Source organism: Triturus cristatus, chromosome 3_1 (genome assembly GCF_964204655.1).
Source record: "Triturus cristatus chromosome 3_1, aTriCri1.1, whole genome shotgun sequence".
NCBI classification, from domain to species: domain Eukaryota; kingdom Metazoa; phylum Chordata; class Amphibia; order Caudata; family Salamandridae; genus Triturus; species Triturus cristatus.
In genome coordinates, this window is record NC_140583.1 from 332,749,600 (window position 1) to 332,772,943 (window position 23,344).

The window sequence follows — 23,344 nt, forward strand, 5'->3', positions numbered from 1 at the left end:
GCTCCAGAGTACAGAGGACATCAGAGGGAAACGATATAAGCAACACTTACTTTTTCTTGCCCTTACACTTGCCAAGAGGGATATAGCTCAGTTGTGGAAGGGAACTTCGTTGCCGACCATAGGGAAGTGGCGAAAAGAGCTAGATAAATGTATGGGTGCAGAGATGGCAGTGTTTCAAGCGAGGGGCTGCCCTCAAAAACATAGAAAGATATGGTCTCGGTGGGCTGCATACCGTGGCATTGATCTCCCTTCTCTTCCTTTGCAATACCCGTAGGAACAGCCTCATGAGAAGTTTGTGGGCCAAATGTATGATGCATGGTTTCCTCTTCTTGGTCACATATGTGTACTGAATTTTGCTTGCCAGTGCGGGTGGGGTGGGAAAGTCTGCCTAAAGTTCTCAGTATGTTTTCGTATACAAACTGTACCCATTGATATTTCCATGGCTTCTAACTCTTTGATATTTTGTTATCAAGTGGATTATGTTGGGCTCTCGCCCAAGTGGTACTTGAAAAATGTAATAAAATATGTTTAAAAAAAAAAATACTATTCCCACTCCAGTGAGTGCAAAAGTAGGGAATGTGCTGGATAGCGAAAGGGTAAAAATTACTATTCCCACTCCAGTGAGTGCAACAGTAGAGAAAGTATTGGATAGCCGAGGGGTAAAAATTATTATTACCACTCCAATGAGTGCTACAGTAGGGAAAATGTTGAATAGCGGAGGGGTAAGAATTACTATTTTGACTCCAGTGAGTGCAGCAGTAGGGAAAGTATTGGATAGCAGAAAAACTTAAATTACTAATAACATTTAAACAATTAAAATTGTTTAATAATCTTAAAAATAAATAAACAATATTTTAAAAATATACAATTAAATATATTAAACATATAAAAAGAACAAATATTATGTTAATTACATTGAACAAAAACCTACAAATATAACATATAAAAAAAATATAAATATATTTATAAACAATATTTATTTAAAAGGAATAAATATTCACAAACAAATTATATAAAAAATAAATGTATTTATTTTATTTCCTATCCTATAACACCACACCAATAAAAAAGACATCAACATTTTTATTGAAATGTATGAACATAATTAACATAATTAATAATTAATTTACAATGTATTATTATTAAAAAAAGATAGTAAACATTCATTAAGTACACATTCTTTAACACTATATTATCCACAACACACACCTAAATTAATTACACAGTTACGATTATTAATTACTAATTAATTAATTTGAATTAATTAACAAATAATTAATAATTCATCAATAAAAAAAATACTTCTCACCCTTCCCACCATTTATACCTATAAACACCACAACACACACCTAAAATTAATTACGCTATTACAATTACTAATTACTAATTAATTAATTTAAATTAATTAACAACTAACTAATAATTCATCAATAAAAAATAAATTTCTTCCCCTCTTCTCACCATTTACACCTAATAAACACTACAACACACACCTAAAATTAATTACACAATTCCCATAATTAATTGCTAATTAACTCATCTAAATTAATTAACAACTAATTAATTCTTCAATAAAAAATAAATGACTTCTCACCCTATTCCCCTATAAACCCACAACCTGCTACGAAACTAAAAATGCAGAATTCAATTAAAAAAAATTATTAACTACTAACATTTGCCCCAGGCTACTTATTTTTACCCTTGGATGCGAAGCCCTCTGGCCAAGGGGTGCCTGGCCCTAGTGGACCACGTTTTTTTGTTACATTTATTTTATCTTATGCTATTATATCCTTGTAATATACTATAAGGTTTCCCGGCCTCTCCTAAACTTTCTTCTTGTTCGTTATTCCTATCATTTTCATTCGCAGTATCTTTTTCTTGTCCCCTTCTGTCTGATGTCCGCTTGTTTCATGGCGAAGCGAGGATTCACTGCTTGCTTACTCACTCGTGATTTATCTGGTGCTATACAATGGCAGCCATAGTGCAGAAGTGCAGTGGACCTATACAGATGCGCATAAGGCAAGCTCGCCTGCACCTATCTGCACCCTGCCCTGTCCCGCACCCGTTCCCATGCCTCTTCGACTCTGGAGGAAATTTGACTGCACAGCATCTTTTGGAATTTTGCAAATGGTAAGAACAACAATTGCAAATTCATTTTAGAATGTCAGTCCTGTCATGGTAAGCTGGACCCACCTACGTTACAAAACTCTCAAAAATATCTATTACCCAGCAGTATGTTGCGCATGCAAGACTCCACCCTTTTCTAAAAGTCGGTTTATGGAACGTATGCACTGTTAGAAAAAAAAAACTTTTTAATTCATGCTTTGTTAACTAGCTAACCTTTAGACCCAGGATTTTTAAATGCAACGTGTCCTTCCCTAGATTTCTTATCATAGAAAATGTAGTACATCACAATTACAAATTAATTCGCTGTGACCACCTCAATAAATGAGTCCGTAGACTAAGCCTGATCTGTCACATATTCAGATGGTCGCTCTTCTTTCCTGTGCATAATTTCTGGGTCTTGAAACCTTATACCACGCTACTGAGATTAAGAACAATCACAAAGTAGGCTGTGTATGTTTATATTGGCATACTCACATACAAGATTTCTTCCCTTGGTTAGAAGAACTAATCATCCACATCCAATCAGTCTTCCCAGCAATTCTAGTTCTGAAAAACTTTAACATCTGGGTAAAGTTGCCCAAACACTCCCTAGATGATAATAATCTCAAACTATTAAACCAATTAAGCCAAAACTAGCTGGTTATTATTCCTACCCACAAGTACTTGACCTCGTAATAACCATTTCCATTATTATTCAATTTTTCAACATTGAGAACTACTGTGGTCAGATCACTTTTTAATAAAATATCAGCATCAGTAATGGCAATAAAAAGCACTCTGCCTAATGATATGCTGGAAACGTGCAACGCCAAAAGCTTTGGACCATGCTTTTTCCAAGGCAGACAGCACTATACAGTCAACTGATAATAATCTTGATGTTGATAGCCTGCTACACTATTTTAATAGTATTCCTAATGAAACCATTGGCCATATTGCTCAAATAAAAAGCAAAATACTAAAAAGAAAACCTATTTCCAATCCCTGGTACTCAGTGAAAATCAAACAAGAAGAAAAAATCTGAAAAAAAACCTGGCGAAATCATACTACCCTCAGTATAAAACGAACTGCCTTAAGCAGATGTGTGACTATAGCTAAGATGAATGGAAATCTAAAAGGAATTTCTATTCCAATAAGATCCTCTCAGCCAAAAACAACTCCCAGGAGTTATTTGAAATTGTTGAATCTCTCTACAGTCCTGCAGCAGTTAACATTGATCTTGTTCCTGCTCAACAGCTAGGGATCCACCTTTTTAACTACGTATTGTTCCAAATTCAGCACTGTTATGCTTGAACTAAATCATGATTTTTCCCCTAAATTTATTCACGAAGTTGAACCTCTGACTCCACAGAATGAAGTAATTTCTTTCTCAAACCTCTCATTTACTTCAGAAGAAGATTTTTGTGAGCATATCTCAGCTAAGACACTCTCAGGGCTGCCACTAGGTATTAGCCTGCCTCCCATGCTCAAAACGTCCTGTCCCTCAGTGGAGCCTATGATTAGCCAAATGATTAATGCTTCTCTGACAGAAGGCAAGGCCACTACAACTTTGTAAAAAGTAGTAGTGAAACCCATTTAAAAAAAGCTAATCTAAACTACTACCCAATATTCCATCTCCTCTGTATTGCAATGCTCTAAGACAAGGTAGTCAATGAAGAATGCCTTGAGGGGGAGAACATGGCGGCCTGTGAATAACCGGTCACGGAGGCTCCTGAGGGTCAGGACGGTTTTTGCCATGGAACGCACACAATGCAGGATGAAAATCACTACTAAAACTAATGGTGCTTGAAGATACAACTATACAGCTTCAGCTTTAGCTAAAACTAAAACTTTGGCAGTTTTGAAGAAGAAAAAGTAGAGATTCTCACCAGAAGACGCTGTAGCGTTGAAATCGTGAGCAGCAGCGAGGTTCCCCCTCCATAGTGGCTGGGGCAGTGGCAGTACAAGCGATAATCGCGCGCTCCCACAATCCAGCAGAGTCGTACAGAGAACGGAGGTAGTGAGGGAAGGCCAATCTGAGGCACCAGAAGGAACGGAACCGGAGATGGAATACACAGTAAGTGCAGCTTGGGCGTATCTGGGAGGGAGAGGCTTGTCAAAAGGAGTCTCGGAAGTTAAAATTCGAGGTAAGAGGAAGATAATAGGTACCAGGACACAATCGAGATTTGCTTTAAGGAGCACAGGCATTACATTATTTCCTGATACACCTTAAATTACTTAGGTACGAATTTAGTTCTAATTTAAAAGTGATTATCGGTTCTTAAACCCTTGTTGACCTTAAAATGAAGACTTATTTGATTGCCATAATTGATTAGATATATAATGCTGTTCTAATTTATGGTAATTGGGATTTGTGTTAACTGTATGGGAATGCATTATCATTGGATATAGGCCTATCTCTATTGTATTAAGAATGTAGAAATGTGTGTAGGTGATGAACTATTAGTGATGTAAAGATGCTTATTACATTGGAAATAATCCAAAACTACATTGTTTGATATACAGTACCTCTATTTTATACTGGCATAACATTAGAATGGATATAGGCAGAGTTATACTTTTATCAAGATCATGTTTTTTTAAAGTTTCAATTGAATAGTTATATTTGTTTTTTCTATTATTTCAGCCCTGATGACGTCTTTTTAAGACGAAACGCGTTGGCTGAATTAAGTATCGCAACAAAGAATGATCTGATATATACAACAAAGCTGCAAGTCTTTAATTTGAAAAATCGAATGACCATTTCTAAGAAAAAACTTGATTCGAATTACAATAAAGAAGAATGGATCTACATTATGAACTATCTGCCAAATGACTTCTTTCGTTTTGAAGATTTGATTCTAATATAGACATTATTGTATTTAAATTGTGTTGCTCCTTCTTCTTGTAATTAAGTATTTCCTGATACACTAAATCATCCTAAGATTGCTAACCTGGATACTTCAGACCACAAAGATATCATCCGGTGTGAGACCCCGGAAGGCAGGAATCACACAAAGTCAGCAAAATCTAAGAGTAGGAAAGATAAGAAATCGAATACGCTTCTACAAAACCAACAAAAGACCAAACTCACACCCTCATTGAGAAATTACTTTAAAGTTGCACCCAGTACACTGATGCTGAAACCATTTGACTGTATGTCTAGTAACAAAGAGAGTAGCCCCGGGGTGGGGGGTCACTTTAATACCCTGAAGGAATATCAAGCCCTAATAGGTTCCAACTACTCGTAGGAGAGTCAGAAGAAGGGGGTTTAGAAGAACTTACAATGACAGATGAGGGGGACAGTATACTAAACTTGGCCACCCAAACCATCGACGGAAGTTCCCCAAAAGTAAGCCAAGCTATGGAAAAGGAAGTTGAGTATGCTGCAGTATCAAGAGAGAGCTCAAGGGATTTGCCTATTCCTCTGTCGGTCACAGATCTTCTACAGACATTAACAGAGGAGGTTAGGAACAGATTTTTGGTCTCAGAAAAAAATCAAGCCGAAAATATATCTAATGGCGTATGAGGACAAAAAAAAAAAAAGGTAGTCAGTGAATATATTGAACAACACAATCTATCAGAGACAAACCAGGTGGGGCTCTGCCCTGGCTGAGGTACCAACCCTATCATAGTCTTTTTGATCGATAATTCTAGAATGATTGTGGATGCCAGGAGATCGTGAGTGGGAATACTCCTGCCATATTAGATTCCATCAATCATGAGATCCTACTCTAATGGATCAAACACTGTAATATAAAGAATAACGTCTTTTCATGGGTGATATTCTTCCTCGCCAATAGAACTCAATGACGCCAAAGGGGTCTTTTTACTCATCTACTGCCCTTCTTTCCTTGTGGTGTCCCACAGTGTCCTTTTTATCCTTTCCAGCATTTAAATTATATGTTCAGCCCCTCACTAAACTTCTCAACCATTCCAAAGTTTTGGTTTATTTATATGCCGAAGATATGCAGATAATTCTAAATTTAAATGAGGACACATTCAGTTCATCTGCAGGCTATGGTATTCTGGCAACATTATAATTTTGGATATAAAACTGTTCTCAAATTAAATCCAGACAAATTTTAAATCTTATTATTTTTTAATAAAGTTAATTGTTGGAACAGTTTATCATTAATGACCAGACTATGTGACAGTCTTAAAACAGTTACCTCTGAAACCTGGGAGTCCTATTGGACTCAGAGTTGAACTTGCATCAGCAGATTACCCAAACATGTTTCCATCACGTCACCCAAACATGTTTCTATCACGTGTTCTGTGACTACTTTAATTTACGCATAAGATCATGGTTGTAAAAGCATTTGTCCACTCACTCTTAGATAATGTTAACTCTGCTTACTTAGGCCATCTCACTAAGTCAGTCAAACATCTTCAAAGATCCAAATTGCAGAGGTGAGATTTGTATTTAATCCAGACAAATTTGATTGTCTCCACCTATGTACAGCAATTTCAATGACTTTCTGTGAAAAAAAAGATAATCTTCAAAACATCTTGAATGATGTAAACAATTTACCACGGTACTGCAGACAATTTTCTCGCAAATAAGTTAAAACTTATAGACCTGCTTGCAATCTGAGAAACTGCAATAAAGCCAATTTTCTAGTACCCCGCTTGGACCTCAAGAAATGGATGGCAGACCATTTCTGAATAGGAAAAAGTGGGCTATGGTATGGAACTCAAACCCTCTTGAGATCTGTTGCCAGGCTTCATCGTTAAAATTCAGAAAATCCTTAAAAATAGAGGCTAACGTAACTTGCATAATTCAGTGTAGCACAATCATGCAGAATTACCTAAGAATTCCGCGAGATTATGCATAATTACGCGAGGAATGGTTCTGCAGTTAGTGATATTTCTTAATGCAAAAATTACTCCTCATGTCCAAAATGGGTGTTAGAATGCCTTTTGTGCTAAGAAATAGTGCTAAATGGAACAGAACATGAATAACGAGTGTAACGAGTGTGAGCATTCGCGCACGCTTGCTAGATGTGCTCTAGGGATATGATTTTTCCCTAATTTACTCCCATAATTTAGCTCTATTTTCTGAGTGTAAAATACATCCGAAGATGCATTTTGTTCTAAGAAATACCGCCAAATGTAGCAGAACACAATAGAGATCGTGAGCTGATTATTCCCCCCGAAATTACTCTCAAATAGGTGACCAGGAATAATCGAGTAATTTTCTGTATTCCGCATCAAAGAGTAACACTGAATTACCTAAATAACTCCGATTACTCCAGTGTATTTAAAATTCCGCCCAGGCCTACTTAAAAACATAGATCTATACTCTTAACATGCCAAGTATTTAACACCCATGCAGATACCTTCTCTAGAGCTACATAGCACCAAGGCAGAGTCAAACAGGCCAATTTTGGACAAACATTTGCGAAATAAATATTTGAACCCAAGTTCAGCACACTCTTACCCTTATTCCTGTTGTATTATGAGGCTCTTGAAAAAAAAGTAACACATGATTGAGACCCTTTGTGAAAACTTCCATGTCAAATTTTAAAGCAGCACAAAAGCAAAGAGCGAAGTCACACTTTCTGTGCAAAGAATGTTTTTTATTCACAGGTTTTCTTTGAACATCAGCAGCAATGCATAAAATGTCAGAAAAATATACAAGGTACTTTGTACTTCATTTTAATATATCGATGATAAATATTAACAATATTACATAAACAATAAATAATAATAAAAAGGATGTAGCTACATTAAATTATAATTTAAAACATTTTCATTTCTTCTCTCAATATATAAACAAAAGCCTTTGGAATGTCTGAAATTAGTCCTCTGTATTTCAGGCGGGAATTCTAGTATGTACAGGACGTGTAGACAGGAATGCAAATTATTTGTCACTTCCTGCTATTTTCAATGTATTTTTCCAGAATCTTCATTAATAAACCAGTGGCCTGAAAGGAGAGAAAGAAAAGATTAGGCCAAGAAATGCAATCCGAGTGTTGTCAGATTTAGCTCAGAACCACAGGCAAAGAGCTATGCATACAATGTAATGCTTTATCATGTTAAACTTTATCTTAGAATATTTGATTAAGGTGAAATACATTGATTCCACTGAAAGTTGCTCACAGTTCGCGACTGTACGGCAGTGGTTTTTGTAATTTCTTCAGTGGCAACACAGATCATGTCAATTTTTGTCAAAAAATTGGCAATCAAACTTTTTTGTGAGTGAGTACTCTGTAATGACATCATTTCAACCACTACTTGGAATTTGGAACTATCTCACAATCCCACATATTTGTAAAATTCCTGCAGCTTTAAAAAAAATTACAAAGAAGGACCTTCTTTCAATATTAACTTCTCAACTGTTACTACAGCTTTTTCAAGCAATGGAAAGTTTTTCATCAGGCCTATAATAATTGAGCCCATCTGTCAATACCAACTTAGAAAGTAGAGTGGAACTGCCAAGCGTTTGTTAGAAACGAATAAGTCTGGCTGGCTTTTTTGATCGTCATCACACCATAGGGGACCTCATATTGCATGCTGTTATTTTGATCTAATATTGAAATTTACCTCGTAAAGTATAGGTGTTGTAAGACATTCTTTATAGGATTGGACCTAACCATATTAATGCTTTTTTGCAACCTTGTCGAGGCAGCTCAAAGACAAATCGAGCTTGAGCAAAACATTTGTCGAATAAGAATGTATGTACTCATATGTTTTGAGCCAGGATACTGGCAATGGACTGTTCACATAATTTAATAAAAGATAGAATCTGTAGTAGAGAGTGATTAAAGTCGATCTAAATTTGCTTTGCCTTGAGCACCATGTTAAAAACACCTCTAAATTGTTCTTTACAATTCCTTACAATTCCCAATTTATAATAGACATAGTGAACAGAAAGGCACAGCAATCTGTGATGGTACAAACAATGGAGGCAAATCTAAAGAATTATATGGAATCAAAGGTGGGACATATATGGTCACTGTAGGCATATGTACACAATGGTCAGTATAGCTAAACTAATCTCTGTTCGGACTCTTTTGCCACCAATTTACACAGAATTCATGCGCCCTGAAGAGTTCAGCTCTTTGCTACTTAGTGATGCTGGTGGCTACTGTGGGCACAATGTAAACCGCAATTGGTTTTTAAATGTAGACTCAGGAGAGACGGAGACCCTTGTGGCAAGTTCACCAAAATATCAAGTGCCTTGGCTACTGTTGTGACCCGAGAGTTGCATTTGCATGCCCCGAATTAAAAACACCGTAGACCAGGACCATGGAGAAAATATCTGACCAGCCAATGGATCAATCAATAAGCTTGTAGGGCACGGGTACAATTAGAGCCACTGGAATTGTGAACATAGGTGGCTGTGGTGTTTTCTGCATAATTACGAATTTGCCACATTTGCATTATAATCATCTGCTGCACTGATTACAGATTTTAACAAAAAATGTTTCTCAAACTGGTCACATGTTACTAAAACGATATAGCAAGTGTTGCCTGGCAAGGGGAGACCCTTTGCAAACGTTAACTGATACCTTTCAGTTGATTATTGCTGTATTTGGATGATAAACTGGTACTAATGGGTAGACAGTGTTGCCTAAACAGTGGTAGCATGTAAAAATGACAAAATAATGAGGTATTACTATCTCAAAATGTGCAGCATTATGCCACATGATTTGCCTTTTCTTGCCACATAATTCAGTCAACTGTACTGCATAATTTAATCTTCGCCTGTTGCTTAATTCCAGTGGCCCTGGAGTTAAGTAGGCACATGCTAGGCTCTTTGTTGCACACTGGAGTGAGATTTTTTTATTTCTTTATAAGTGCAGTTCCCCTTCCTATGCCACTGGTGAAGGCGTAAAGCTTGGCTCCTTGCTGACTGGTAGTTGTGGGCTTCACCAGGACAGGCCTTTAGTACAACCAATGCATATGCAATTGACCCTTGCACAAATGTATTGCATGTAAATTGTGCTCGTTCCTGTTAATGATTGAAGTCCTGAATGCTCTGCTGGATTTGTCACCCAAGGATTTTCTACTGATGTCCTAAACCACCACCCTTGCTGTCAGTCAAACACTCCATATACACAAATGACGTATCTGGAAAACATGCTCACATAAGCGTGAATTTCATCCAGAGCAGCTGAACTGAAAAGGCAGACACAGCAGGAACATTCACCTCATTATTCAATATGGACTCCTGGGAGCTTTCATCAATTGTCCCTGACACCTTTTAGCCATATCTTCTTATCCAGACCCTTGTCTCCACAGTGTTTCCGCGAGACCTGAGCACTTCTCCCTCCCCCTTCAGTCAGCTTGGATCTGGTGGTTTTACATGGTGCTGCTAAGTCTATAACGTTTCGAAGTGCTGATAACAGATAGTCCTCTTGCTCCACATGGTAATCCTTGTGCTTTTGATCTCGGAAGGATTCTGAGACTGAGTTGGCCGGGATGGGATCCCAGTCGTGTACTACAACTTCCGCCCAGTCACCTGCATTAAGGCCCTGAGATACCACCTACGAGGGCCAGTGTGCTTCTCCCTGTTGATCAGAATTTCCGCACAAGTCAAGCGCAGCGAAGAGGAAAGTTCAGCGTGTGCGTCAGTGGAAATACAGACCTTTCCTCGCGTGCCCAGGGTCGATATGAGGCGGAGAGCTATTATGCTGCATGTCTGTCGTTATGGCTCTTAATGCGTAAAGCCCTTTCAGGCTGCGAGGCGCTCGAGGCCAACATAATTCGAAGGAAATCCCTTCCTTTAAAACTGTTGCGAACCAGTGTGGCCGGCTTCGTGTTAACCGCTAGAGTGAACTTCTAGGCACATGGGTCATTATATCAAGACGTGTTTCACAGACGACCAATGGGCATCATCTTTTACAGGCTGAATGTACCCCATCCTCTCCCTCTCTCCCATGGTCCTGTACCTCCGCCCATGCTGCTCTGGCCACGTGCATAGCACACACCGGGCAAGTTTAAATGCGAGGTATTACCCTGCTGGATTATAGCTGCAGACCACGCACGGTCACTCCACCCCCCACCAACCTAACGATTCATTTTATGTAAGAGGCACATTCTTATCCTTGCTGCCTCTAATCTTGATTCCAACCCCTTATCAGATGCCGTTTTCAGGTTTAATAATACTTCGTCCCAGTTTTTTATTTGGGAAAAGGCCTAGACTTAATGAGCAATGGACATGATAAAACCATCTCTGTTGAAATCTCTCCTCCCAGAACCTCGCAATACATTCGAGGCAGCTGTGACCAGGGCCTTTGTCAGGAGTTGAATACATTAGAAAACCCCTTTGATCAAACCAGTGACACCGTCTTGCTGTTTTAACGTCTGCTCAAGGTGCAATAATGCCCTTGCTCCAACCTCTGAATGGTGGATTGGACCCCGTTAGGTTGACTTTTTTGTCTTCTGTAGGCGGAAGATGAAGTTTGCGCCCCGCTTACCTGCACATCTGTTTGCAGCTCCAAAGCAGATACATGTTTCACTTTTTACTGCCCCTTACTTCCCACAGCCCAGCCTAGTCCTCCTTTCTCAACCAGTCGCCTGTCTACTACCCCATTTCAATTCTCCATCGATCCCGACTATGAACCCGGCTAGTATGTGCCCCGTGAATCCCCTATCATGCTACAGCACCATCGTCGCCCAGCTGCAGTGCTTGCCTCTGTCTCCAGCTTCGCCTCATTCAGTCACTGGGGTAGTTGCTATCAGGTAGACACTGGTTACTATGTGTTAGCCATAAGCCTTACTGCAACCATAGACGTTAAATCACCATAATGCTAGGCGTGACATACATGACAGTGCACGCCATTTGACCTTTACTTTGACTCACACACACATGCTTACACATACTAACACATTCACACACTCTCACGCACATAAACACACTTTCACCCACAAGCATGCATACAACACACATTTAAAAGCATTTTTTACTTACCTTAGCTTCCAGATAGGATCATCTATCTGCTAATGTACTCCATTTTGTATTACACTAATAGTGAATAGTATAATTCACTATTTGTATAATTAATAAAATTAAAACAAACTATACAAGTGGAGTTCCAACCAGCGTCCATTAGGAAGAGCTGCCCCTGTGTTCCAGGCACTGAAGTTGCCACCTCTGAGGCCAGGGGACGCAAAAGCAGTGCCAAGGGACAAGCCATGGGTTGCCGCTGCGACCCCCTGGTTAACCCGAACACACAAATACGTATGATGCTAGTTGGATAAGCAGCAAGTTTTTGTTTCAAGAATACACAGCCAATGGAATTACGAGATTCCGTGCCCACTGCGATTTCTAGATAATTATTGAGTTATCTCACTTGCCATGTGATCCATGATCTGCTGCATAATCTGCATACTTCAACAAACATGGGCTCCTTGCTCAAAAGGATCACAAGGTACTAAACTAGTGCCACACATGGTTCCACTCAGCAGTAGTGGTATTAATAAGGTGAAACATTTGCCATGGCAAAATAACGAGACAATAATGCCACAGATTGTGCACTTATGCTGCATCATTTGCCTTTTCTTGAACCATAATTTAGTCCACCTTGTTGTCTAATTTATCCTCCTTTGCCGTATAATTTCGATAGCACTGACATTTACAGACAATGAGTACATTCACCTTGAGTGTAAATGTAACTGCAAGTTAATCAACAGTTAAGCGTCTCTCAGCTGATGTCATCTCATTTGCATTTGAAGTAAATGTATTAATTGGAGTATGCTTCAGGTTCATAGCTTGTTTTCTTTGATTGAAGTCAAAGTTAAAAAAACAGGACTGTACTGTTGCAAGATCTATTAGAAAAAGTGTCATTTCTAACTGAACCTTGTGCAAGATCCGGAACAAGGTCATTGATATACCCACAGAGTATTCAGGAATGTGTATTCTGAAGGTTTCAATGAGAACCTATAAGATTCTGCTTGAGATATATTTTCTCAAAATTGTTAAAGTGGTTTTAGTGATCTAAATGAAAGATTTAGGCAGCAGAAAAGTCTTTTGTGGCTACTCCACGCTCAGAGAGGTTAAATATTAAAGTTTTACTTATAGTGATGCTTGTTGGTCATGAGCGAGAAAGGATCGGGTTGCTTTTAGACGAACATTGGCAATGTGACATCAATTATTCTTACTGTTATTGGGAATAAGCATTTCAATGACTTGGCATTATTTTTGGATCACTAAGAGCTTGAAGGACTTTATCGTTAGGGCTATAATAGGCTGTGAAGCAGTTATATTGAGGCATCGGATGTCAGCATGTAATCTGTGGTCTGAAGTGTGTTTGGACGAGGCATAGCCTGAAGTGTGGTTCATGGAGCAAATAAAGTTGAAATCCTTAGAAGAAAAAAAAAACATGCATTGCTGTAAATTAACTTTTTATGAGCTGGAAAAAATGAAATGTAAAGACTTTTATGAATGAATTATCTAACTTCACAGTCTTTATGGCACAGTGCTGCTTCTCTACCGCCCAATTTTGCACGTGCGATTTTACATTTCTAGATATTTTTGGGTCTTTCCCTCTGCCTTGAGTATGAAATAATAACGTAAAAAATAATTGCTGAATTTTATTCTGAATCATAACATAACTTGTTTTTGCAAATCCCAGGTTACGTAGTAACTATGTCTATGAACTAGTACAAAGATTGGTTGACTCTTGTTACTGAATTCTTCCATATAAAAGCAATTAAAAACATCCTATGTTCATTAAAGTTGTTTTGCACAGCTCTTTCTACCAAATTGTGCAGTAGTGCATCACTATCAAACATTGTCTCATATTCTGTTTTAGGAGTTCGCTAGTAAACCTACAGGTCGGTGGGGCTGAATTTCAGATCTCTGGCTGTCTTTGAAATGTACTGTTCATCCAGCGTTGGCTGCATAAGTGTCTCTAAGCAGGAGAAAACCCTTTCAGAACTGAGGGATTATGCCTCTGTCTGTACCCTACCAACTGAGTCTGCAATAAATATATGTAAACATGAGGCAATGTCCAGATTTAAGTAATTTAGCAAACATGAGTCCATTCACACATTCAATGCAACTCTTCTACGTCTAATAATAGCCAGATCGTATCTATCCCTCAAATATTAATCGCGACGTAGATTCATTTTATCCCTCTAACATGAGTCCATACCCAGATCAACCTATTTCCCCAAACGTGCATCAATATCCAAATTAAATGTATCCCTCAAACATGAGTCTATACTCAGGTTCAGGCCCCCACTCCAGATCCATAGCCAATAGTCACATGAATGAGCAGGATTCCAGTTTTAATCTTCGCTTAATAGGCTGTTGTACACTTAAGGTACCACAAGAAAATGAGGGAAAATAGAATAGTCTGAGAACGCCAGCCGGATTAAATGGACCTATAAAGGCTGGAATCTGTAATTTGCAAATCGAGTAGTAGACTCGAGCCACACCTTAGACTGCACAGAGAGTGCTCAGCCACTATTACAAGAAATGGTGACTAAGTCCTTAACCACAGACAGATAGAGTAGTCCATCAAAGCTGAAAATAAAATGGAAAATAAGAAAGTGCTGGTGTGGCAATGAGTTATTTTTTAATGGATCCTTACAGGTTATTGCAAACTACATTTTACATCCACGTATCCCAAATCAAGGAGACTCTAATATTCTAGAATGTCCCTAGCACTCAAGGTTCGGCTCTGTCTCTTCAGGAATGCCCCCGCTGAACACAGGTACGTCTAGAAGCGCTTCAAGAACCTCCAGATCCTCCACCATCCCACCACATAAGCCCCTGCCAGGACCGAGTCTTTATGCGAATACTGTGATTCATTTAATAACAATTCATGTTGTGTAAAGTAATATACATGTGTAAACATTACACCACAGCTTCTAATATTTTGTCAAAATTGCAATTTTAATCCAAGTAGCAATGAGGGTGATTTCCTTTGTTCAATTGATGTGTGTGCGAGAAGGAACATTACTAATAGAGAATTACGCTAAATGTTGCTATGTGAATGTATGATATTGCTATGTCAATGTATGATATATTTAAGCGAGTTACTTATGTTGGGTTGACCTCTGTTTCAAGTCTCTGTTAATGTTAAGCTCAGCAGGTTCTCAACTCCAAACTTCTCATGTGCAGCAGCCTCTGTGAGTTACATTGCCGTTCATGATCACGTGGTGGGGGGTCCTGGAGCTCGTCACGGTCTTGACATAACGGGGTCACCATTCTACAGAGGAAAGGTGCAGAAAAGCGCGAAGCGGAAGCATGGGCATCAAGCTCAGATATCTGCATGAGTGATGCCCACCCGAGACAAGGATTTATTGATTGAGAAGTATGCTATGCCATACTGTCTGCTTGTATATAAATAGATTCCCCGCTGCAGGGTCTTTGTTCGTCAGCTTGACATGCCGCAGATATATTGACCAGGGAATTTTGGGGGGAAGAAGTGGATCCGAAGCGTTGTATGAATGCACAGTAGCCCGATAAAGCCAGAACCGAGAAGAGAGATACCCTCAGCTGTCCCAGGTGTGGCAGAGAGTAATTAATAATCAGATTACCGAGGTGGGAGACAGCGAGCCTGGGAAACCACTGAAGCGAAGAGTGGGAACAACACTACGCCAATCTCTTAAATATGCCAATGATCTGCAATGGGGAGGAACATGACAATAAGAAGTTTTGACTACATGATATGAGCACTTGTCGCTAACGAGAAATTGCCTATAGTTCTTTCATACTACACAAAATGAAAAATGTATGCTTTTATTGTACTGTATGACTATTAACTACAATAAAGTCAATAAAATATGTTTTTAAAAAAAGCGTTGCATGATCGCACAAGGTGCAAATCTAGCCCAAGTGCATTCCATGATGAGAAGCCTAGAGCTGGCCTCTGTAGATGGTCATACATCCATAAAGAAGACAAGTGTGTCTTGTGACACACGCTTTCTGGATGAGATAAGTACAAATACAGAGGCACTCCCACAGCAGAGGAACAAGCACAAAAGGAACAGCCGGAATAAACAACACGCTGGCTGAGCTCCACTGTCTTCGTATGCAGCTACAGATGGATTGAGAATGGTTTCTGTGCGCTGGTTTTGAAAGGAACACAAATCTCTACCTTTACAGGCTGATGCAACAGAATACCTTTTGCTTGAGGGCTTTGATCAACCACTTTAGCATGGTTCCTATCAGTGGACATTGGAAATAACGCAGGCAAAGAAAAACAATGTTACATGTATAAACGCAGTACAGTCCAGGAAGTTCTCCGTGCAGTGGACTCAAATCTCAGTTATGTTCTGTGTAAATCGTGTTTTATGACCATTTAAAAATAATTCTTATAGGATAAGGCAATTAATAATTACAAAGAATGCAAATATTTAACATCTGTTTATCCAGGTCTGGTGCCTTCAAATTTTCTGGTGCATTTTAGTGAGACACAATAAAATATTTAAAAATGTAACTATGAATGGTCTTTGCCTGCTCTCACACAGGCCAGTCCTCAGTTCCACGTCACAGTTGGCAGGCTTCTAATGCTCAGTAAGTTATGAGGCTGCTGATGCTCCTGTGTGGAAGCCTTCATTGTGCGTGAACATTTCTTTTGTTAATAAGGTGCATAACCACGGTGTGCACAGAATCACCTCATCACTCACGCCCATCCTTTGGATCCAAATCTTCCATCATTGCTGCGGGTGTCCGCCCTACCTCCTCCAGGTCCACTGTTAAGATTCCCTCCTTTAAAAGATCACCCCCCCCCCCCCAAATGTCTGCAATCATAAGGATGTGAATCTTGGCTTCCCCTTGCTACTGTCTGCCATCACCAGCCTCATCAATTCTTCTCGCTAAGTGAGTTAATAGAGAATTTTTAAAGCACTCGTACGAATTGCTATTTGATACTACCTGTAAAAAGGGAGACATTTGATGGCTTTATGTTCAGCTAATCCTTGGGATTAGCATGGGTCTAAAGTTCTTCCTAAATTGATGCTAGGTGATCATATGAAAACTAGCTAAAGACACAGCATGCCCCAATGTTAGGACCAGAAAAGAGAAGGGCCATCCACCTTTGTGAGAATGGCGCACCTGTAAAAGATAACGTTTATTTGATTGGCTCGCCTTGCTGGGATGCGTTTAGTTGGTCCTTCACTTTTAGAAAGCCTGCACCATCACCTCAGTATATCCATGAGTTGTGTGAACTACTGATATGCACATACCTGCTGATTGAGAAACATCCATACCAAGGACACATATACCACTTCCTTTTTATTCCCACCTGTACAGAGCACTCTGTCATGTAGTGCAAAATAGTTTTTAAAAAACCCATAATATCACGTGTAACATTCACATCTGCAATGTGTTTTGAGTCATTCCTGGTGGTCGTAGTTTGACGAATGGACCCCCCCATTCCATGCGCAGGAAGAGAAGGAAAGGCTTCCTTGTACCTGGTCATTGAGATCAAACTTCACGCGGCTCTCGTCCAGTGGTCGCTGCTGCAGGGGTATTTTGAGGAGCTCCCGGATAAGCAGATCCTTCATGTCCTCAAGGAAGAGAGCTGGGCTGCAGGGGACGGCGTTCACTGCAGCGCCTTCCTCTGGGTACTCCAGCAGCGAGGAGTCTGGTATACTCTTCTTCCCCATGAAGTGACCTGAAAGCGGACAGAAGAACGGAGAACATGAAGACCGGGGCAGACACAACCATGGTTCGTGGAGCGCTGCAGGGGGCACATTGTGGGATTTTATTGCAGTTACTGCTGGTGACAGAGGGCAAATGATCAGAGCATAAAACAAAACATCACTCTCCTACGGAACACAGGAAGCATGTACAGGTCCAAAAACCGCTTTTCAGTCCTCCCCAAGGAAGTGTAGAACGGACTAGAGAAAAGTTACCTCAGTTTACAGTGGCAGCTCAGATCACTTGCCCATTCACTCTCAGGCCTCACAGCTGCAGCCGGCAGCAGGTCAGTCAAACCGAGCTGCCTGTGGATATGGTTGTTCATGAACAAGATCATAACTGACTATTGCACTATGAGATCCGGAAATATCCAGCCACACGGCGTGGACCACGGCCCTCTTGTCTAATGTTGCCTCTGCCTAATTATTACTCATGCCTCAACAGTCAACAGGCACTATCGCACTTTACTACTCTGCCCTGGGGGATATTGGTCTGCTTTAGCTCATGTAGCATCTTAATCGATTTCCTTATATTCATTTCATTCTCTTGGGTGTCTGCTAACATTTTTAAAAATCCATAACTGTTGACTGCTCTAGGAAACTTGGCAATATTCAGTGGCATGACAGGACCCACCGCCCACCAGTCTAATGAGGTTCTGACTCACTCCTCCCCATGCCTCAGGTCAGTGAGCCGCACCTTTGCACTCGTACCACCCCGCCGTCGGCTATCATCACTGCCGTTTTTGCTCTCTAGAATTTTAAATGTTTTTACCATAACCAATCTCTTCATCCCTGGATGACTGCCATGCACTGCGCGCTTTATACATTATTTTACTAGGATAATGAATTGCATCTTTCAGTAAAAGTGGACTTCAATGAGTGCTGTACGGACAATGAAACATGAAATAACCTTTTGTTATGGTTTTTATTAACTTAACAAAAAAAAACATTTGACGATCTGATTTCAGATGACAAGAGCTGTGACCCTGGTTGTTGTAACATTTGTAGAAGCTTTTATACCCCAGTGGAGTTCTCGAGTCTGCCTCGTTAACGGTGCATGATGGGTAGAGTGTGGGATTTCAGTGCAGCCTGTGTGGGAAGCTTTGGGTGTCTGGGTTGGTATCTGGAGAGGTGATCCAGTCATGCTGTGGCAAGGCTGTAGCTTCTTTCAGGCGTGAAGTGGCCCTGACAAGCGGAAGGTAGATAGAGTCCCGCTTGTCAAGCTCTTACCTATCAAATCTGCTATGATATGCGGAGGGTAAATGATTCATTGAGAAAATGAAGTCTTAATTAAAAAAGTACTTATTGACTTAAAATTATTAAAATCATATTTTCATTCTGGTGTGAATTTTAACAGGTCTTGTGACAAACACACAGCCGTATTTTTGTATCAGTATGTTTTACAAAAGTGAGAAATGTAGAGCTATACCCCCTTTGGCAGAGTCTGAAATTGCCACTCACAGATGCAGACAAACTTACAGGGAAGTGGACTTACTTCCCTTCAGGCCAGCCCACCACTGGCCAGTGGGTACAGAGGAGAATGGCCTGACTAAAGTCATTGCTTATAACTCACGAGCAATGATCAACTTTGCACCCCCCAGCATTCTGCCCAATGTTCCTAATGATGTGCTGGTAAGTTGTGGCACACTAGACTTCTCTCTGTGATGTCAAGTTGCTGCTTTCCAATCGGCTATAAATAGAAAAGAATAGAATATGTTATATAGAGCGCACTGCCACACCCAAAGGAGCATCCTGCCGCTAAGCAGAAATGAGTGTGGCTGGATAAACTTAGTCAGACTTGGTCAATCTTGGGGGGAAAATGGATCAGAGAATAAGTGAGTAGCACAGCACAATGGAGATGTCAAACAGCCATGTCTTAAACTGCTGTTTGAAGAACCTTTCAGATTTAATGAATTTCAACTCCCTAGGGAGCAGCTTCCAAGTCCATGTACCCAATAAAGAAGAAGCTTTGGCCTGGAGGACAATCATATTCTCTTCCTTGACATCCAGCCAAACCTCCATCACTACACACCCCTGGACCAGTCTCTCTATTTCTGTATCTGCCCGTCTTTCAGTGTTCACTTGCAGTCTCTCTCTCTCTTGCTGTTTGTGTGCTCCTGGCCATGGCTCTCTGTAAGTCATAATCGTATTTATTGTTATACAACCACACATACAACCACAAACACAACCACACACAACCAAACACACAACCACACACACACACAACCACAACCACACACACACACAACCACACATACACAACCACACACATACACGCAACCACACACACACACAACCACACCTACAACCACACACACACAACCACACAACCACACACACAACCACAACCACACACACAACCACACACACACAACCACACACACAACCACACACACAACCACAACCACATATACAACCACACATACAACCACATAAAGAACCACACACACAACCACGCACACACAACCACACACACAACCACACACACAACCCACACACACAACCACACACAAACACCCACACAACCACCCACACAACTACACACATAACCACACACACACAACCACACACACAACCACACACACACAACCACACACACAACCACACACACACACAACCACACACACACAACCATACACACAACCACAAACACACACACAACCACAAACACACAACCACACGCACACACACAACCACACACAACCATACACACAACCACACCAAGCATTGGCATAGCCACTAGGTCTCGCCTTTGGGACCTTATAAGTGTTTAGCCACGCAACAGTTGATGTGGTTGCACCAAGGATATTGTGCTGCATAACTAAATACTTGGAAGGTCCCAAAAGAGAGACCTATTGGCTATGCCAATGCTTGTTCTAAATTGATGTGGGATTTTTCTTGTGTTTACTTTTCACTTTCTTACTGTTTATGTGCTGAATAAATACTTTACATATTGCCTCTAAGTTAAACCTGACTGCTTTTGTGCCAAGCTACCAGAGGATTAAGCACTTGTTAATTTATTGACTTTTTGTGGTTCACCCTGACAAGAATTGTGGTTGTTCTTTCCACACCTTTCAACCAATAACTCAATTTCTTACAATTTTCAATAAATGTCTATCTATGCAGTGATATAATATGATGTACCAAGGTGCAACACTTTTGCACGTTAACAAAAATACCCTTTTTTATATTTTGAAGGGATTGTATCATATTTTTACGCTATGTATGCTGCATGATATATATGCCAAAGGTTTTCAAAGCTTGGCTCATGAATGGACTCTACGAGCCATGCCAAACACATGGCACAGCTAGGCTCACCATATTAATTTGCATGCATGCCCTCTTCTATTTGTGACTCAGGCTTAGTACATGGGGCCGCGGGTCACTTGATAAAATGATGACCTGTCAACATGCAGTGATTAAAGAACTCTACTATCAATGCTTCTTGTATGAGTTGAAAAAGAGTGTGTGCAGTGAAAATCCATTAGAAAAAAGTGATCACATGGTAGGGACTCCAGACCATTATTTTGTACGTAACTTCAATCGTGAGTACCCAGGGGAAACTACCAGGCCAGGTGAGACATGCAAGGGTGCAGCTTTAGGGGGCTGCTTGGGATGTGATGTCTGCAATGTCTGTGTCGGTTTTTCTCATCATTCTCATTTCACTAAGAGGTTTCATCTTGTTCGTTTTTCAGATCAGGATCTTAAATATATGAGGTGAGCAGTTTACCAAAAAAGAGGTAAATTGGCACCTGTAGAAGTACTCCTTGAATGGGTGCAAGTTTTTCTACTTTTAGGGATTCCCAAACATTGCCAGTAGTAGGCATGGACAGCTTCATGGAAACAGTCCATTGCGAACCTTGGTCAACTCACCACTCCACTAGGCAGCCCACAGCTTTTTTATTTGGGAAATTTGAAACCCCCGTGCACCCACAGACCGAATGTCGCAGACTAATCTATGCCCCTGGCAATTTGTATATTCAGCTCTTGCACTGAGGGTAAACTTCACTGCATAAATAATAGCATAGAAGACAAGAGGGGTGGTTCACTGTTTTTAAGAGTGAAAGCAGCACCGTTCGATTATATGCGGAGTCTAAAGCAATGTTATTTATAGGTAAACTATCCCTCCTGTCCTTTGGGCCTGTTTCATCCCTCCAGGCGAGGGGTGATTGCTAGAAGTATACTTGTGAAGCAGAATCTCCACAAACGCTTTGCTTTCATCTAGTTAGAGGATGAAGGAGTAAGCCGTGGTGTCATGTTAAAATAACAACTGGCGGCAGCTGCATCAGTATGTAGTCAGAGGGGGCATAAATTATTTTATGCTGCTACATCAATTATTGAGGAAATGTCTGATCAATGAAGTATGTTCGCTTGTGGATATTCTGTTCAAAAAGATGATTATTTTAAGATACAGGGCATAATTTACTTTTAAAAATGAAGTGCTGGGGCCCAAAGTTTTTTCTTAGGAGCCCATCACTGGCACTGCTAAATGCCAGGGTTGCCACCCACCAAGGATGCTTCACTTAGTTCCTCCACAGGCGTCTTTTTTCTACCAACCAGTACTTCCTGTGTCTTTACTTCCCTCTGGCAAATTTTTCCTCAGACCTGCGTTCCCTCTTTTCCACTGTTTTCCTATCGTTCTCTTCCTCCTTTCTGCCTTTGCTGCCTTTCTCTGGCTTACTCTGGGTCAAGCTCTGATGAGGTCCCGGTCCCCAAAAGTGTGCCAGTGCCCATCACCTCTAGCCACTTGTGCAACTTAACCACCGAGTCAAGTCAAAAGGAAAGTCCTTGGACTTGCGAAGGAGGTACAGCTTCATATCACGGAATAGCGCCGTGGGCGGCTTCTGCGTGAATGTTGGCGCTTTCAGGCCTTTTAGACATCACATTGCTTTAGTATGCGAACAGTGTGGTGGGGCAGATGGTGATCTCTTATCTCCATTCATGATGACGTCAAGTCATAAGGCATGTCAGCCACAGATCAGCCTCTCTTTTGTCCTGTGTCCAATCTGTACGAATGATGCCCCGGAAAAAATAATTGGGAAAAATAAAGGGAGTTTCCAGGCATGGTGAGTGGTTTCCTTTTTGAACTAAATATAGAGAACTCAATAGAAACTGATGAATAACTCCTACTGCCAAGGTTGAGAACACGGTTCATGTTAGCCTTGTGGCACAATGAGCTGCAATTATTACACACGGAAATCAGCTTTGATATGGTAAATATCAAGCATCCAATTACCATTTGTTATAAGTGACTCATTGATTTTAAACCCGGTGGGCTGCATTTGAATTAACCTGCTTTTTTAAAGCATTTACAGTCCTGGTAGTTAGTTTGCTGAAATCTTGGTTGAACCCGGTAGATAATTTTCAGTTAGCAGATCCAAGTATAAGATATATCATTATGTCTACTAGTTTTGAAGGACAGTATTCGTCCATAGTAATTAACAAAAATGATAAATAATTAACTGCACATTTTTTTCAGATTAATAACATTTTATAGCTAGAAATACTTTGCCTAGTCATTACTTTACTTAGACATGTACCATCGATTAAAAACAAATTAATTAAAACGTAAAGAATTACCAAAATCTAGGTGTATACTCTAGCACCCTGAAGACCTCTAGAGCTGACCATAGGG

At 40.2% G+C, this 23,344-nt stretch overlaps 1 protein-coding gene across 1 annotated transcript in view; it reads right to left on the reverse strand.

Annotated features, from left to right (window-relative positions):
* Positions 1–7,670: 7,670 nt before the first annotated feature.
* Positions 7,671–23,344, reverse strand: part of NMB (neuromedin B) — a 47,581-nt gene continuing 31,907 nt past the window's right edge. Inside the window, exons 2-3 of the mRNA XM_085646326.1 lie at positions 17,482–17,684; positions 7,671–8,033 (exon numbers count right to left, since the gene is read on the reverse strand). Coding sequence (XP_085502452.1) covers positions 7,977–8,033; positions 17,482–17,684 — 260 coding nt within the window. The 3' untranslated portion in view covers positions 7,671–7,976. The remainder of the gene's footprint in view (positions 8,034–17,481; positions 17,685–23,344) is intronic.